The 15,299-nt window shown below is 71.0% G+C and overlaps 2 protein-coding genes and 3 non-coding genes across 5 annotated transcripts; 3 read left to right on the top strand and 2 right to left on the bottom strand.

Moving 5' to 3' along the window:
• Positions 1–1,748: 1,748 nt before the first annotated feature.
• On the top strand, positions 1,749–5,615 carry CABP4 (calcium binding protein 4). The gene is made up of 6 exons (XM_075501886.1): positions 1,749–2,076; positions 3,897–3,927; positions 4,324–4,467; positions 4,564–4,673; positions 5,306–5,453; positions 5,570–5,615. The coding sequence occupies exons 1-6, from the start codon at positions 1,828–1,830 to the stop codon at positions 5,596–5,598; spliced, it is 711 nt and encodes a 236-aa protein (XP_075358001.1). The 5' UTR covers positions 1,749–1,827; the 3' UTR covers positions 5,599–5,615.
• A 1,316-nt stretch (positions 5,616–6,931) lies between these two features.
• Positions 6,932–7,004, bottom strand: TRNAV-UAC (transfer RNA valine (anticodon UAC)). The gene has a single exon. It is a non-coding gene; the product is annotated as a tRNA-Val (tRNA).
• A 221-nt stretch (positions 7,005–7,225) lies between these two features.
• On the top strand, positions 7,226–7,310 carry TRNAR-UCU (transfer RNA arginine (anticodon UCU)). The gene is given in 2 exon segments: positions 7,226–7,262; positions 7,275–7,310. It is a non-coding gene; the product is annotated as a tRNA-Arg (tRNA).
• Positions 7,311–7,973: 663 nt separating this feature from the next.
• Positions 7,974–8,046, top strand: TRNAK-UUU (transfer RNA lysine (anticodon UUU)). Its single transcript has one exon. It is a non-coding gene; the product is annotated as a tRNA-Lys (tRNA).
• Positions 8,047–8,909: 863 nt separating this feature from the next.
• OSBP (oxysterol binding protein) lies at positions 8,910–14,918 on the bottom strand. The gene is made up of 14 exons (XM_075501833.1): positions 14,595–14,918; positions 13,290–13,498; positions 12,275–12,522; positions 11,988–12,186; positions 11,460–11,562; positions 11,321–11,375; positions 11,010–11,141; positions 10,689–10,934; positions 10,486–10,606; positions 10,220–10,323; positions 9,970–10,065; positions 9,692–9,873; positions 9,330–9,550; positions 8,910–9,250 (listed from the first exon to the last, which is right to left on the bottom strand). Exons 1-14 carry the CDS (start codon positions 14,906–14,908, stop codon positions 9,108–9,110), a joined length of 2,373 nt encoding a protein of 790 aa, XP_075357948.1. The 5' UTR covers positions 14,909–14,918; the 3' UTR covers positions 8,910–9,107.
• Positions 14,919–15,299: the final 381 nt, after the last annotated feature.

Here is a 15,299-nt window from a genome sequence, read left to right as displayed (position 1 = left end):
CGGGCGGCGCGGGCGGCTCAGGGCTGCGGGAAGGGGTGTCACCCCCTCCCGCGTCACCCCCTCCGGCGTCACCCCCTCCCGCGCCGTCCCATCCCGCAGCACCACGCCGTTGCCCACCCAGGGCCCCCCCAGAGCCCCCTGACCCGTCACAACCTGGCTTTCTCCCGCCCTGCCCTCATTTCGGGGTACCCCTCCCCGTGCCCCCCCCGGTGGCCTGTGACATCCCTGTCCCCCGCCGGCTGTGCCACCCTGTGCCCGCTGAAGCCGTCACGCCCCGGCCAAGCCCGGGGATACCCCACCGACCCCTGCCCCGGGGGTCCAAGACAGTAAATAGTGTAGGACCTACCTTAATGGTGGGGAGAGCTCCCTTGGAGGCGGCAGGTGGGGGGCACCCGGCTGCGGGGTGCCCTATATGTGGGAGCAGGTGGGAGGGGCTGCGGTTTTGAAGCTCCGCCCACTACCCCCCACCCCCCCTCCCCCGGCAGTGACACCCCCCCCCCCCACTCTCTCAGCCCCCCCGGCACTGACTCTGTGGAGCCCGGGGGGAAGCCCCCAGCCCTGCCTCAGTTTCCCCACCCGGCGGGGGGGGGAGGGCGCGGGGACGCCGCTGCCCGTTATCAGGCAGGGCAGTGCCGCAGGCAGAGCGGAAGCAGCCCCGCTATCGCTGCTCCGGGACGGTGGCGTGGGGCAGGGGGCCAGCCGTGGGGCAGGGACCCCCCTCTCACCCATGGCCACCCGGTGCTGGCCCCCGTGGGACATCGGGTTGGGGGTCCCGGGGCAACGGGGAGCCCCCCCCCCCCCCCCCCCGGGTGGGGGCATGGGGACACATGCAGCGTGGCCGTGCCAGCGGGTGCGTCCAGGGTGCGGTGGCATCGCCGCGATGGCATCTCCCCGTCGTGCGCTGGCTTCCTGCTGCCACCCACCCGGCAGCTGCCGAGCCGGGCGATGGTATCGCGGGGCCACGGCGGGGCCCTGGGGGGGCCTGCGCCCGCCACGTCACCCACGGTTGTCGCATCCCTGCTGGGGGATGGGGGTCTGGGCTGGGGACAGGGATGGTGGCCACGGGGCGTCAACGTTGGGGACGTGGGTTGGTGCTGGGGACACTGGTGGTGGCCACGGGGCGTCAGTGCTGGGGACGTAGGTTGGTGCTGGGGACAGGGATGGTGGCCACGGGGTGTCAGCGCTGGGGACGTGGGTTGGTGCTGGGGACACTGGTGGTGGCCACGGGGTGTCAGCGCTGGGGACGTGGGTTGGTGCTGGGGACACTGGTGGTGGCCACGGGGCGTCAGTGCTGGGGACGTGGGTTGGTGCTGGGGGTACTGGTGGTGGCCACGGGGTGTCAACGTTGGGGACGTGGGTTGGTGCTGGGGACACTGGTGGTGGCCACGGGGTGTCAGCGCTGGGGACGTGGGTTGGTGCTGGGGGTACTGGTGGTGGCCACGGGGTGTCAACGTTGGGGACGTGGGTTGGTGCTGGGGACACTGGTGGTGGCCACGGGGCGTCAGTGCTGGGGACGCGGGTTGGTGCCAGCGCAGGGACTCGGCGAGCGGCCCCGGGACGTGCGCTGGGGACCCGGCTGGTGGCTGGGGGTGCCGTGGCCGCGTGGCTCTGCCCCGGCGCGAGGCCGTGGAGGGTGGCGGTGGCCGGTGGCCGTTTCCTGCTGCTAATCGCCACTAATTGGCTTTGCCCTGCCCCGGGCCAGCGAGCCCACGGGGGGCGGGGGGGACACGTCGGGGCGTAAGAGGATTTCCCTGCCTCCTTCTTAAGGCTCGGCCGCCCCGGGGTCCCGCTCCCTGCCCGCCTGCCTGCCCACCCGGCCCCGGCCCCATGCCACGCACCCGGGGGGACAAGGGGGTCCCCAAGGACGCGGAGGCCCCAGGCAAGGGGAAAGGGGGGGAGGTGGGCGAGAAAACCCCCAAAATCCCCGAGGACGGTGGCCCCCCGGGCACCAAGAGCCCTGGCTCCGAGTCCCGGCACAGCAGCCACGGGCAGAAGAACAGCAAGAAGGGCCCCGGGGACCCCCACGCTGCCGCCACCAAGACCTACTCCCCCTTCCTCAACACCGTCTTCGGCAAGGTGGGGGGCAGCCGGGCAGGGCACGGGGGCACTGGGGATGGAGGGGACATGGGGACACGGGGACGAGGTCGGGGATGCTCTGGGACCCTGGGGATGGAGGGGACATGGGGCATTGGGGACGGGGACAGGGACACTCTGGGACCGTGGGGCTGGAGGGGACATGGGGCATTGGGGATGGGGACAGGGACACTCTGGGACCGTGGGGCTGGAGGGGACATGGGGCATTGGGGATGGGGACAGGGACACTCTGGGACCCTGGGGCTGGAGGGGACATGGGGCATTGGGGATGGGGACAGGGACACTCTGGGACCGTGGGGCTGGAGGGGACATGGGGCATTGGGGATGGGGACAGGGACACTCTGGGACCCTGGGGCTGGAGGGGACATGGGGGCATTGGGCATGGGGACAGGGACACTCTGGGACCGTGGGGCTGGAGGGGACATGGGGGCATTGGGGACGGGGACAGGGACACTCTGGGACCGTGGGGCTGGAGGGGACATGGGGCATTGGGGATGGGGACAGGGACACTCTGGGACCCTGGGGCTGGAGGGGACATGGGGGCATTGGGGACGGGGACAGGGACACTCTGGGACCGTGGGGCTGGAGGGGACATGGGGCATTGGGGACGGGGACAGGGACACTCTGGGACCGTGGGGCTGGAGGGGACATGGGGCATTGGGGACAGGGACAGGGACACTCTGGGACCGTGGGGCTGGAGGGGACATGGGGCATTGGGGATGGGGACAGGGACACTCTGGGACCGTGGGGCTGGAGGGGACATGGGGCATTGGGGACGGGGACAGGGACACTCTGGGACCGTGGGGCTGGAGGGGACATGGGGCATTGGGGACGGGGACAGGGACACTCTGGGACCGTGGGGCTGGAGGGGACATGGGGCATTGGGGACAGGGACAGGGACACTCTGGGATCGTGGGGCTGGAGGGGACATGGGGCATTGGGGATGGGGACAGGGACACTCTGGGACCGTGGGGCTGGAGGGGACATGGGGCATTGGGGACGGGGACAGGGACACTCTGGGACCCTGGGGCTGGAGGGGACATGGGGCATTGGGGATGGGGACAGGGACACTCTGGGACCGTGGGGCTGGAGGGGACATGGGGCATTGGGGATGGGGACAGGGACACTCTGGGACCGTGGGGCTGGAGGGGACATGGGGCATTGGGGACGGGGACAGGGACACTCTGGGACCGTGGGGCTGGAGGGGACATGGGGGCAGTGGGGGTGGTGCTGGGGATATTCTGGGATATTCTGGGATATGCTGGGGATGGAGGGGACACTCCGGGACCCTGGGGCTGGAGGGGACATGGGGACACAGGGTCAAAGTCGGGGATGTCCCAGGACCCTGGGGCTGGAGGGGACATGGGGCATTGGGGACAGGGTCAGGGACGCTCTGGGACGCTGGCGATGGAGGGGACACCCAGGGGGACAGCCTGGGAAGGGGGAGCTGAGGTGACAGCCCTCTGCGGGGGGACACGTGCCGCCCCCCCACCTCTGGGACTACGGATCACCCTTGGCAGCACCCATGGGTGCTGGGCAAATCCCATTCGGAGCCTGGGGGTCCCGGGCGGGGGCAGCCCCAGGGTGGGGGGTGGGAGAGGGGGCCGGGGGGGGCCAGGGCAGGGCAGGCGGCGGGCGCAGGCACGGGGCAGGGCAGGGCTTTGCCTCCAATCCCTCTAATCCCTCCCGCCGGAGTTAATTTTGGCCCACGCTTAACGAAGGTGACACGGGGGGTTGCTGGGGGGGGGGGGGGGGCTGAGCCGGGTCTGATTCTGCCCTCGCCCCGTGTGCGCCCGGCGCAGGAGCGGGAGCTGTCACCAGAGGAGCTGGACGGTGAGTGGGGGGGACGGGGGGCACGGGGAGCTGGGGGGGGCCGTGGGCACGGGGGACACGTGCCATGGAGGGCTCTGCCGTGGGGCGCAGTGCCATGGGGACACGTGTCATGGAGGGCTCTGCCGTGGGGCGCAGTGCCATGGGGACACGTGCCATGGAGGGCTCTGCCGTGGGGTGCGGTGCCACGGGGACACGTGCCATGGGGCACAGTGCCATGGGGCCCCGTGCCATGGAGGGCTCTGCCATGGGACATGGCGCTATGGGGCGCAGTGCCACGGGGCCACGTGCCACGGCACCGCATCCAGGGAGGGACCTGCCCCGGGCTGGCGCGGAGCCCGGGAGCCCCCCACGCCTGACGGGGTCCACGTGCCCGCGTGTGCCCACGTGTGCGGGCAGAGCTGCTGGACGCCTTCAAGGAGTTCGACACGGACCAGGACGGGTACATCAGCTACAAGGACCTGGGCGCCTGCATGCGCACCCTGGGGTACATGCCCACCGAGATGGAGCTCATCGAGATCTCCCAGCACATCAAGATGAGGAGTGAGCGTGGGGCCGGTGGCCGTGGGGCTGGGGTGGGGGCTGTGGGGGCAGGGGATGGGGTGTGGGGTGCTGAGGTTGTCCCTTTCCCACGTGCAGTGGGCGGCCGCGTGGACTTCGAGGACTTTGTGCAGATGATGGGGCCGAAGCTGCGGGAGGAGACGGCTCACATGGTGGGCGTGAGGGAGCTGAAGATTGCCTTCCGTGAGGTATGGCCACCGCCAGGCGGGACCATGGCCACGGGGGGGACCACAGCCATGAGGGTGACCACAGGCATGGAGGGGACGGTGACCCTGGGAAGACCATGGGGAGACCATGACCATGGGGGGACAGTGACCACGGGGGTGACCACAGGCATGGAGGGGACAGTGACCATGGGAAGACCATGGTGGAGATGATGACCATGGGGGGACAGTGACCATGGGCATGACCACAGGCATGGAGGGGACGGTGACCATGGAAAGACCATGGTGGGGATGATGACCACGGGGGTGACCACAGGCATGGAGGGGACGGTGACCATGGGAAGACCATGGGGAGACCATGACCATGGGGGGACAGTGACCACGGGGGTGACCACAGGCATGGAGGGGACAGTGACCATGGAAAGACCATGGTGGAGATGATGACCATGGGGGGACAGTGACCATGGGGGTGACCACAGGCATGGAGGGGACAGTGACCATGGGGAGACCATGACCATGGGGGGACGGTGACCATGGGGGTGACCACAGGCACGGAGGGGATGGTGACCACAAGAAGACCAGGGGGTGACCATGGCCCTGGAGGGAGGCTGGTGGGGCCGGTGGGGAGGCTGCCCCCCAACTTGTGGGCCCCGCAGTTCGACGTGAACGGGGACGGGGAGATCAGCAGCGCCGAGATGCGGGAGGCCATCGCGGCGCTGCTGGGGGAGCAGCTGAAGGCGCAGGAGGTGGACGAGATCCTGCAGGACGTCGACCTCAACGGCGACGGGCGCGTGGACTTCGACGGTGAGGGACTCCCCCGCCCTTCCCTGCAGCCCCCCCTGCCCCACGGCACGTGGCCGGGGGCTACAAAGGGCGGCTCAGCCCCGGGTCCCCTCACACCCTCCTCCCTCGCCCCGCAGAGTTCGTTATGATGCTGTCATCCCGGTAACGAAGCCTGGAGGCAGGAGGGTCCCTCCCCAGCCCGATCCTTGTCAGGCGCTCCCTGCCCAGCCGACCAGCCCAACCTCTCTGCCAGCATTAGGCTTCAGAGTGAACAGCTGGAGCTGAGCCCGCATCTGGGAGCGGGGCAGACACGAGGCCCCCGACCCCAACAGCCCCCGGGGGTGGCGGCAGGGCCGGGGGGGGCCTGGGGGACCCAATAAACCCCCTTGGTCAGAGCCGGAGGCGGGTGTCTGTTGGTCGTTGGGTGGGGAGGGGACGCAGGGCGGGATGTGGGGTGTGACCGTCCCCAGCCCCGGCCCAGCCCGGGGGGTGAGCCGGGGGGTGCCAGCCATGGGGAGCGGGTGGGGGCACAGCCTGGGGGCGGGGGGGTCCCGCGGGGGACAGGGACAGCGGCTGCTCGTCCCCAGGGTGGGCTCGGCCACGGCGCCCAGGCAGCCGGCCTGGGGGGGACAGGGCAGGGGGAGCTGCGGGAGGAGGCGGGGTGCGGGCAGGGTGCGGGCAGGGTGCGGCAGGTGCATGCTGGATGCAGGCAGGGTGCGGGCAGGGTGCAGGCAGGGTGCAGGCAGGGTGCGGGCAGGGTGCGGGCAGGTGCATGCTGGATGCAGGCAGGGTGCAGGCAGGGTGCAGGTGCAGGCAGGTGCATGCTGGGTGCAGGCAGGGTGCAGGCAGGGTGCGGGTGCAGGCAGGTGCACGCTGGGTGCCTGCTCTGCACTCCTGCAGGCACGAAGCATCTGGGGAGCCCGCCGGGGGACAGGCAGGGCCGGGGGGGGACAGGCAGGGACAGGCAGGGACAGGCAGGGCCGGGGGGGGGGACACGCAGGGACACCCGGTGCCAACCCGGGCTCTGCCATTGGCTGGATGATCCGACTTGTTGCAACCAGCCAGCCAATCAGCATCCCCAAACCGGCTGGCCAATCAGCACACACCAATGACCGGCGGGGGAGGGAGGGGGGAACACCCGCCCTCTGTGATGTTTGCCCAAACCAAATGGCCAATCAGCGCGAGGGAAGACACGGGATCAACCAATCCGCAGCGAGCACCGTGCTGACCAATAAGCGCGGCTCATCGGTGCTAGTTGGCCAATCAGCGCGCGGGGGGGCCCCACCTGCCGCGGGGGCAGGCAGGGCGGGGGGGGGGCTCGGGTGCCCACCCGTGTCACCGTGTCACCCCCTCCTCACCCCGCCCCCGGGTGTGCCCCCACGGGGTCCTCGCGGCTGGGTGACCCGTCTGGGGACACCCCCCCCCCAAAAAGGGGCCCCTGGGAAGAGGTCGGGGGTGTGCTCCCCCCCCCCCAAAAAAAACCCACGTCGCGGCGGGTGTGGCTCCACTGGGGCTCGAACCCAGGACCTTCTGCGTGTAAAGCAGACGTGATCACCCCTACACCATGGAGCCGCCCGGGGAGGACCCCCAGCCCCCCCCCAATCCAGCAGGAGACCTGGGGGGGGGACACACACGGGGGGACGCGACAGGAGGGACCCCCACCCCCCCACTGTCACACATCCCCCCCCACTGTCACACGCCCCCCCCCCCCCCCCCCCCGCGTGGGGGACAGGCCCAGGGACCGCCGTGGGGTGCCCCCCGTGCGTGGGGGTCCTGGGGGGGGGTCCGGGGGTGGCTCTGTGGCGCAAGGGAGAGCGCGTTGGACTTCTAACGGGGGCGGCCATTCAAAGGTTGTGGGTTCGAGTCCCACCAGAGTCGCTGCTTTTGCTGGGGGGCGTGGGGACACGGATGGACACGGGGACACCCCCGCTCCCCCCCCCCCCCCCCAGGACAGACCCCAGGGAGGAGTGGAGTGGGGCCGTGGGCCAGCACGGGTGGGTTGGGGGCAAGTGGACGGGGGAAGCCCCACAGGCTGCGGGGGCACCCCTTGGAGTTCAGCCCCCGTGGGTGAGCACCCGCGTGGGTTTGACCCCCACTTTTCTTGCCGGGGACACACACAAGTGTCCCAGGGCCCCCCCGGGCTGCCCCAGGGGCCTGAGGGGCACTTGGGGGGGGGAGGACGGGGACAGGGACACGGGAGGCGTTTGGGGGACACGGAGGGTCCCACAGGCTGGCCAGGCGCCCACCCAGGGGCAGCAGGACCCAGGTGACGGGGACAAGGAGCCGTGTCCCCCGGGGAGGGGGCTGTGGGGTCATGGTGGCACCTGGGGACCTCCGGGAACGGGGGGGGGGGCGGGGGAAAGCCCACGGGGCACATCTTGGGGGGCACAGTGGGCCCTTGAGGGCAGCAGCTGGGCACCCACGGTGGCGGGGGGGCACACGTCGAGGTGCCCACAGTGCTGGCGTGTCCATGAGGAGGAGGAGGAGGAGGAAGGCTGGGGAGCGTGTGGCCCCCCCCAGGACCCCCCCACACCAGGAGCTGCCCGGGTAGCTCAGTCGGTAGAGCATCAGACTTTTAATCTGAGGGTCCAGGGTTCAAGTCCCTGTTCGGGCGCTGCCCCCCCCCCCTTTTTGGGGTACGGGATCCCTGCGGGGTTTGGGTGGTCCCTCAGCTCCCCCCAGTGTCCCACGAGTTGGGGGGAAGGGGGAGGTCCCCCGAGATCAGCACCCACCCCCCCACAGAGCAGGCGCAGGCGGGCTGGGGCATTCACAGATTTTAATTTAGTTGTTTTCCTGGAGGGGAAAAGAAAAAAAAAAAAAAAAAAAGGCATCATATGCCCCCAACTTTTCAGTTTTGGGGGTGCAGAGACCCCCGCAACCTCCCCCCACAGCGCTTCTCCCACCCCCCCTGTAGTGTTTGGGGCTGCAGGGGCCCGCTGCTCCCCAAAGATGGATGGGAGAGACCCCCCCGAAACCCAGGACCCCCCCCCAACCGCCCTCAACCACCGACGGGGAAGGCACCTCGAGGGGGAGCCCCGCGGGTGGGGGGGGCCCCGGGGAGGCCGGGGCACCCCAGCCCGGGGGTGGCCGGGTGCCCGCTCCCCTGGGGCAAGGGGAGAAGGGGACGCCGGTCGCTCTCTACATATATATAATATACACCTATAGAACAGGCTGTGGGGCGGGGTCTGCCCCCCCCCCCGCACCCCAAAAGCACCCGAGTGCCTGGGGGCGAAGGGGAAACGAAAAAAGGGGAGGGGAGGGGAGGGGAGGGGGGGGGGAGAGACCAAGGCCAGCCTCGGGCTCGCCCCGCTGCGCCCACCGCCCGGGCAGAGCCGGCCCCTGCCCTCCCCGGGGGGGCCGTGCCCCGGTCCCGGGGGGCTGCCCAGGGCCCCGTCTCTCCCACGGCGGGGGGGGGGGGGGGGGGGGCGGGGCCGTGAACGAGCTGCGTGGGTGTGGGATGAAGGGGAACCCCCCCCCCCCCGCCAGCCCCAAGCCGGCTCCCGCTCCCCGCCCCGGCATCAAGGTCAGTTTGGATCGGCTAAGGCAACCCCGCCACGGCGATGCGTGGGGACAGACGGGCGGTTAAGACAGACGGACAGACAGACGGGGGCTGTGGCCGGCAGCCGGCCGGCCTTCGCCCGCTCCCCCCGCCCCCCGCCGCTCTTCCTCGCCGGCTCAGAAAATGTCCGGGCACAAGGTCCAGTCCTGCTTCTCTTTGCTCTCCCAGTAGCCGCCCTTGTAGACGTGCGCCAGCTCCTGCGTGACGGGGTCCTTCTTGCGCTCGAACCACAGCGGCTTGTAGGGGTCGTAGGGGGTGCCTGGGGGGCACGGGGAGGGGGGTGAGGGCCGTGGGGCCGGGGCAAGGAGCCGAGTGGGAGCCGCCGGCCCCTTCCTTACCGTCCTCGGTGGCCCTGGCGGCCTCGGCCTCGCGTCTCTTGCGGGAGATGCGCTGCTTCTCCTCCAGCCGCTGTTTCTCGGCGTTGGCCTCGTCCCAGCGGCCGTTCTCCATCAGGCGTTGGTCGGGACGCCGGCGGCTGTCCGTGGGCGCCGTGCCGCTCTCCGGGGCGTTGAGCGTCAGCGCCAGCTCCGAAAAGTAGTACATGTTCTCCGCGTATTTCCTGCGCCGGGGGAAGGGGACGGGTCTCAGCCCCTCCGCCGGCGGGCTTCACGCCCAGCCCCGCTCCCCCGCCCTTCGCCGGGGGCCTGGAACCGGCCCCCCCCAGCTCTCGGGACACCTCGTCCCCGTGTCCCCTACTCACGGGAGCGGGTTCCTCTTCCACAGCAGCACCCGGCTGTCCTCGGCCTCGTGGGCCCTCTGCCGTCCCTCTGCTCCGTTGTCCCCGGCGCCCAGCGTCACCTTGTAGCAGTCCATCTTCTCATCCCAGGTGCCCAGTAGGACAAAATGCACCTTCCCCGCGGGGTCTGTCACCTCCCCGGTGACCTGCCGGGACAGGGGACAGCCTGAATCGGGACACCCAGGAGCCACAAGCACCCCAGCGCGTCCCCCGCTGCCCGCCCAGCCTCCCCCTGCCCCTACCTTCCTGGCCACGTCCCGTGAGAAGTAGCTGTAAGGAACGAACTTGAGGTTGCACTTGTCGCCCGTCTTGTGATTGACGATCTCGATTTCACCCGACTGCGGAGGGGAGGAGGAGACGGTCAGATCCAGCCCGCGGCCCTTTCCCCGGCGGCAGGGGAAACTGAGGCACGGGGAGGGGGGGATCCACGCCTCTGTACAGGACCGGCACAAAGGGGTCCCGGGGACGCCCATCGCCAGGGTTTCACCCCACCTGATCTATCCAGAGCTTGCCCACGATGATGTTGTGCACGGTGGTGGTGACTTTTTTCCACGTGTAGTGGTTGCCGGAAGAGTGGAAGACGCAGTGGATGGTACCTGAGGAGCCAAGGCTGGGCTGGCAACGGTCCCCCGCAGCCTGCCCGGCCCACGGAGACCCGGCTGGTCCCAAACCTGCCCCGCTCCCGCGCGCAGCACAGGCGCCCTCCCTCCCCAAGCATCTCCCCGCACGGCACGCGCGCCCGGGGCCGCGACGCTCACCCAGAGGCATGATGGAGAGGTATTTGCCCCGAAACTTGCTGGTGATTTTGATTTCCTGGCGAAGCGTCCAGCCGTGCTTGGAGTCGGCGTGGTGGGCGGCGGCCGGTGGGTGGTGGCTCACCTGGCCCGGGGGGAGAGGGGACGGGTCAGCGCCGGCTGCCCGGAGCTGGCCGGTGGGCCCGGAGGAGCGGGGCTGGCGGTACCTGCTCGCAGAGGGAGCGGTAGCCGTTCTCCTCCAAGCGATCCAGCTCAAAGGTCTCCCCCAGGAGGGGGTTGAAGGGCTTGCTGGTGCGGAAGACGGTGGTGGAGTAGGACGAGACGGTGAAGGCGGCCACGTAGCACAGCTGCTCCAGCGAGCTCTCGCACTTGGCCGCCCGGTCGAGGAGCTCGTGGTACTCCAAGTCCTCCGTCAAGCGCTGCAGCATGGACAGGGGCTCGTTGAAGTTCACCTGGAAGGGAGCGAGAGGTAAAGAGGGGGTCCTTGGGGGGCCCCGCGCCCACCCGCCGGCTGCGTCCCCGCTCACCGGCATGGGGATCTTGGACAACTCCTTCCCGATGCAGTTTTTCATGATGCTCCAGAGGTTGAGGCTGTAGTTGGGTTTGTAGGGGATGCGGGTTCTCTTCTCCTTCTTGGTGTCCTCTACCTGGTGCTTGTACTGGGGGCGAGATAAGGGCTGCTGCGACGCTGCTGTGACCCCCCCCCCCGCCCCCGTGCTCCTCCATGGGAACCGGGGCACCCCCAGCCCGGCCCTGCCTCGCAGCCACCTCCCCTGCCAGCCCCGTTCCTCCAAGAGCCAGCTCAGGACACCACATTGGCGGAAAGTCCCCTTCCTACCTGCTCATCCAGGCTGATGTCGCTGCTGGTGCCGCTGATATTGCTGCCGGTGCGCCTGGGCGGGGGGAGGAGAGGGGCAGAATCAGTCCCGAGCGGGGCGTGGGGGGCAGGAGGGCAGCCCCACGCCCCCAGCACTCACTTGTGGCCCATGCTCTCCGGCATGGTGATGATCTCCGGGGCGTCAAAGAACTCGTTGTCATCGTCCTCGTCGCTCAGGTCTCCTTTCGCAGGGCAGCACGGATCTGGGCGGAAGGGAGAGGGGGGGGTTGAGGCAGCGAGTTCAAAGTTCCTCCCCAATTTCCCCCAGAGGGTACCGGAGGGTCCCCCCGTCACCACCAGCCAGGCGAGGGGCCGCACACCGCCTCTGCCGCACCGCGGGGCGGCAGACGAGGCTGAGGAGGAGCAGGGGCAAAGCGAGCGGGTTTCGCGCAAGCCGCCTGCCGTAGGCGCCGCAGCCACTCGGGAGAGACCGGACAGACCCATCGCTCGGGGTCAGCGGCGCGAAGGAAGCCGAGCCCGGCGCAGGGAAGGGGCTGGAAGCAGCTGGGGGTTACCCCGGGCGCAGCGCTGTTGGCTTCCCCTACCCCTGTCCCGCACCATCAGCTCCGTCTCACACCACCGCCGCTCGCTCCCCAGCACGCAGACGCTCCGGGCAGCCCGGCGGTACCTTTGGCAGAGCCGCCGGTGCCGGGCGCGCTGGCGGGTAAGACGGTGGCACCGCGGAAGGCCCTCTCCAGGTGGTTGTGCTGCTTGGCCAGCTGCTCCAGCGTCTCCTCCAGCCGGATACGCTGATCCCGCTCGTGCTGCAGCGATTTCTGCCACTTCTTGCTGTGGGTCTGGGCCAGCATCAGGAAATCCCGGCAGGCCTGCGGGGAAACGGTGCCCCACGTCAGCGCACGGTCCGCGCGCCGGGACCCCCCCCGCCCTGCCCCACGGGGTGGGGTGCGGACTCACATTGATCATGGCGTTGGAGGTGATGCGGAAGAGGGTGGCTCGCTCGTTCACCTGCTTGATCTTCTCGGTGCTCTCGGCCGGCAGCCGGAGGGTCTCCAGCTCGCTGAGGGAGCGCTGCAGGGCCGTGCCGTGCTTGGCGATCAGGTCGTTGCAGGTGCTCAGATCCTCCACCTTGCTGGACAGGGTGCGCAGCGTGCTCTGCAGCTCCGTCTTATCCGTCTGCGACACCGACTCGTCGCCAGAGTCATCTGCCAGCGGGAAGGGACGTTCGCGTGGCCCTGCGGGGCCTCTGCCCTCCCAGCAGACGGGGAGGAAGGGGAAGCCGCGCGCCGGGAGCAGCGGGAGCGCCTGCCCTCTGAGCCGCACCGGGCTCTGACCGCGGGGCTGCCGGGACGGGCACAGCAGGAGGCCCCCCAACTCCCTGAGGGCTGGGAGCCGCACGTGGGGCGCTCCTGGCCACTGCCGCGGCATCCTGGATGGCAATGTCACGGCAGGGAGGGGCAGCTCGGAGCAGATGGCCAGTCTCCTGGCGCAGGAGCAGCCACGCTAGCGAGGAAGCGCGTGCCAGGTTGCTGGCGGCTCCTCAAGCCGGAGTCGGGCAGCAGGGAAGCCGGCTCCCCGCTGGCACGGCCACAGCAGGCAGGACAACGCTGCCGAGCTCACACGTGGACGGACACGGCCGCCCCTTCCAAACCCCGCTCGGGGAGCAGCTACCAGCAGCCCGGGCCACGTGCTGCGACGCCGTCCCTGCACAGGACCCCAGCCGGGCGCGGGAGACGGCTGGGGAAAAGCAGGTTGCGTTTCTGGCCGGCAGTGAGCAAAGGGGCCTTGGGAACAGGGAGGGGACGAGGGGTCGTGTTCTGTGGAGGAATAAAACAGCTCCTGGGCCCAAGGAGCGGGACCCACACGGGTGTAGCAGGGGGCCGACGCGTGCCGCTTGGCCCCGGGGGGCTGGGGACACAGGCGCCGGCTCACCCGGGGGCTGTGAAGGCACCGCGCGGCGCGAGGGCCGTACCTGATTCCTCCAGCATCTTGACAGCTTTGGCCTTGGCCAGCTCCAGGGCGGTGACCCAGCGTTGCCGTTCCACCTCCGAGCTGGCCTTTAGGTGGTAGGTCTGGGCCCCGCCGTTGGAGATGATAAAGTTGCAGGAATCCTCCACGGTGATGTTGGCCGTGGCCAGGTTGATGGTGCCGCGGCAGGTGTGCCGCATCTCCGCCTTGGACCTGCGCGGGGAGGCAGGACGGGGACGCGGTGAGGGGGCTGGAGGAAGGAGGTGCCCGGTAGCCTGGCCCGGGCGGGAGCCGAACGCCTGGGGGGCCGTGAGGGGGCCTGGCATTTCCCACCCCGCAAGGCAGGGCTATTAATAGGGCACCGGCTCCAGCCCCCGGCGGTTTTGCCAAGCCGGCTGGGCGGGCACGCAGCCGGTGTGGGGTTTCACCGCCAGCGTCGGAACGGGGCCAAGGCTGGCAACGCCGCTTCGGGGGAAGAGTGCGGGCAGGGCTCCGCAGCCCCCGGCCCCCAGGCAGGGCTCCCCAGGAGCAGGCTTGGGGACCAGCGTGCTGCCCTCGCTGCCTCCCGCATCCCGGCGCGGCCCGGGAGGGGAGGATGAAGTCCCCGGCGCGGTGCGAGGCCGTGCCAGCCCGGCACACCCCTTCCACGTCACCGGGCCCGGGCCTCCCGGGCGAGGGAGGGAGAGAGGGAACCAGCCGCCCGGGACACCCCCAGCCCGGCCCGGGGGCCTGTGCCTCCCCCCGCCCGCCCGGCTGTAACCGGAGCCGGCAGCCGCCTGCAGGCTCGGGTTCCCCGTGAATAATGGAGGGCCGGGGAGGGACAGGGCCCCCACAACCGGGCTCAGGTGTCCCCGTGGGGACCGAGCGGTGGCACAGCGAGGTAATGCCGCTGCCCCGCGCCTGCCGAGCCGCCGGCCCGGCTCCCACCCGGAGCAGGGCCGCGGGAGACGGCCCTCGGTGTCCCCGGGGAAGGGCTCCTCGTAGGGACACCGAGACCCAGCAGCCTGGGGGGGGAACCGGGGGACCAGGCACGAGTGTGTGTCCCCCCTCCGCAAAGAGCGCCGGGGCCAGCCGCCGGCTCCGCCCGAGCAGGGAGGTGACAGCCCGTCCCCTCCCCAGCCGGCACCGGGGGACCGCGGGTGACACCGAGGCCTCACCGGCTTGGGGCGGGGGGACAGACACCCCCGCCCCCCCACCCGTGGCTTCGCGGCGGGGAGAGCGGGCCGGGGCCAAGGTCACGGGGGAAGCCCGCGGGGCAGGGAAGGGGCAGCGGGGCCGGCGGGGCCGGGGCGGGTCCCCGGTGGCGTACCGGTAGTAGCTGAGGAGGCCGTTGCTGAGCACGAACCAGCGGCGCTGGTAGCCCTTGATGTAGTTGGTCCACTTGAAGAGCCAGCCCTCGCGCGCCGAACCGGACCCGGCGCCGCCCGCCCCGGAACCGGGGCCGCCGCCCCCCGCCGCCGCTGACGCCGCCGCCGCCGCCCCCGGGCCTGGGCCCGCCCCGCCGCCCGCCGCCGGTGAGGGCAGGGCGGGGGCCGCACCGGGCGCCGCGGGCAGCGCCATGGGCCCGGGCAGCGCTGCCGCCGCCGGGCCGGGGCCCGGGGCCGCCGCCCGCAGCTCCGCCATCGCCGCCGCCGCCGCCGCCACCCCGCCGCACCGCCCCCCGCCGCGCTGCCGTCACCCGCCCCGCCCCCGGCCGCGCCCCATTGGCGACGGCGGCCCCCGCGCGCACCGCCCCGACGAGCGGATTGGTGCCGCAGCCCGCGAGGGGCGGTGCCTACGCTCCCATTAGCTGCTGGTGCGCTTGCGCCGAAAGCCGTGAGGCTGCGCGCACCCCCCCCGCTTCTCACTGGTCCTCTGGCCCGTCTGTCTCCGCGGCGCGCCCAATGAGGGGAGGAGGGGGGCCGCGCGTCACTGACGTCAGGGCGCGCTCGGCTGGGCGGGGCCGCGCGGCGGAGCGGTGACTCATCCCGCCGCCGATTGGCCGAGGCGTTGCCCTGCCACCGGGCGTGGCGGT

Source organism: Mycteria americana, chromosome 5 (assembly GCF_035582795.1).
Source record: "Mycteria americana isolate JAX WOST 10 ecotype Jacksonville Zoo and Gardens chromosome 5, USCA_MyAme_1.0, whole genome shotgun sequence".
In the NCBI taxonomy this organism is placed as follows: Eukaryota; Metazoa; Chordata; class Aves; order Ciconiiformes; family Ciconiidae; genus Mycteria; species Mycteria americana.
The sequence above is the reverse complement of the archived record's forward strand: the minus strand, read 5'-3'. Positions and strand labels throughout refer to the sequence as shown.

Coding starts and splice junctions, on each gene's coding strand:
- CABP4 (XM_075501886.1), top strand. CDS start 1,828: ATGCCACGCACCCGGGGGGACAAGGGGGTCCCCAAGGACGCGGAGGCC. Junction 2,077..3,896: donor TCAACACCGTCTTCGGCAAG/GTGGGGGGCAGC, acceptor CGCCCGGCGCAG/GAGCGGGAGCTGTCACCAGA. Junction 4,468..4,563: donor CCAGCACATCAAGATGAGGA/GTGAGCGTGGGG, acceptor TCCCACGTGCAG/TGGGCGGCCGCGTGGACTTC.
- OSBP (XM_075501833.1), bottom strand. CDS start 14,908: ATGGCGGAGCTGCGGGCGGCGGCCCCGGGCCCCGGCCCGGCGGCGGCA. Junction 9,874..9,969: donor CACGGGACGTGGCCAGGAAG/GTAGGGGCAGGG, acceptor CTGTCCCGGCAG/GTCACCGGGGAGGTGACAGA. Junction 9,251..9,329: donor CGCCAGGGCCACCGAGGACG/GTAAGGAAGGGG, acceptor CGTGCCCCCCAG/GCACCCCCTACGACCCCTAC.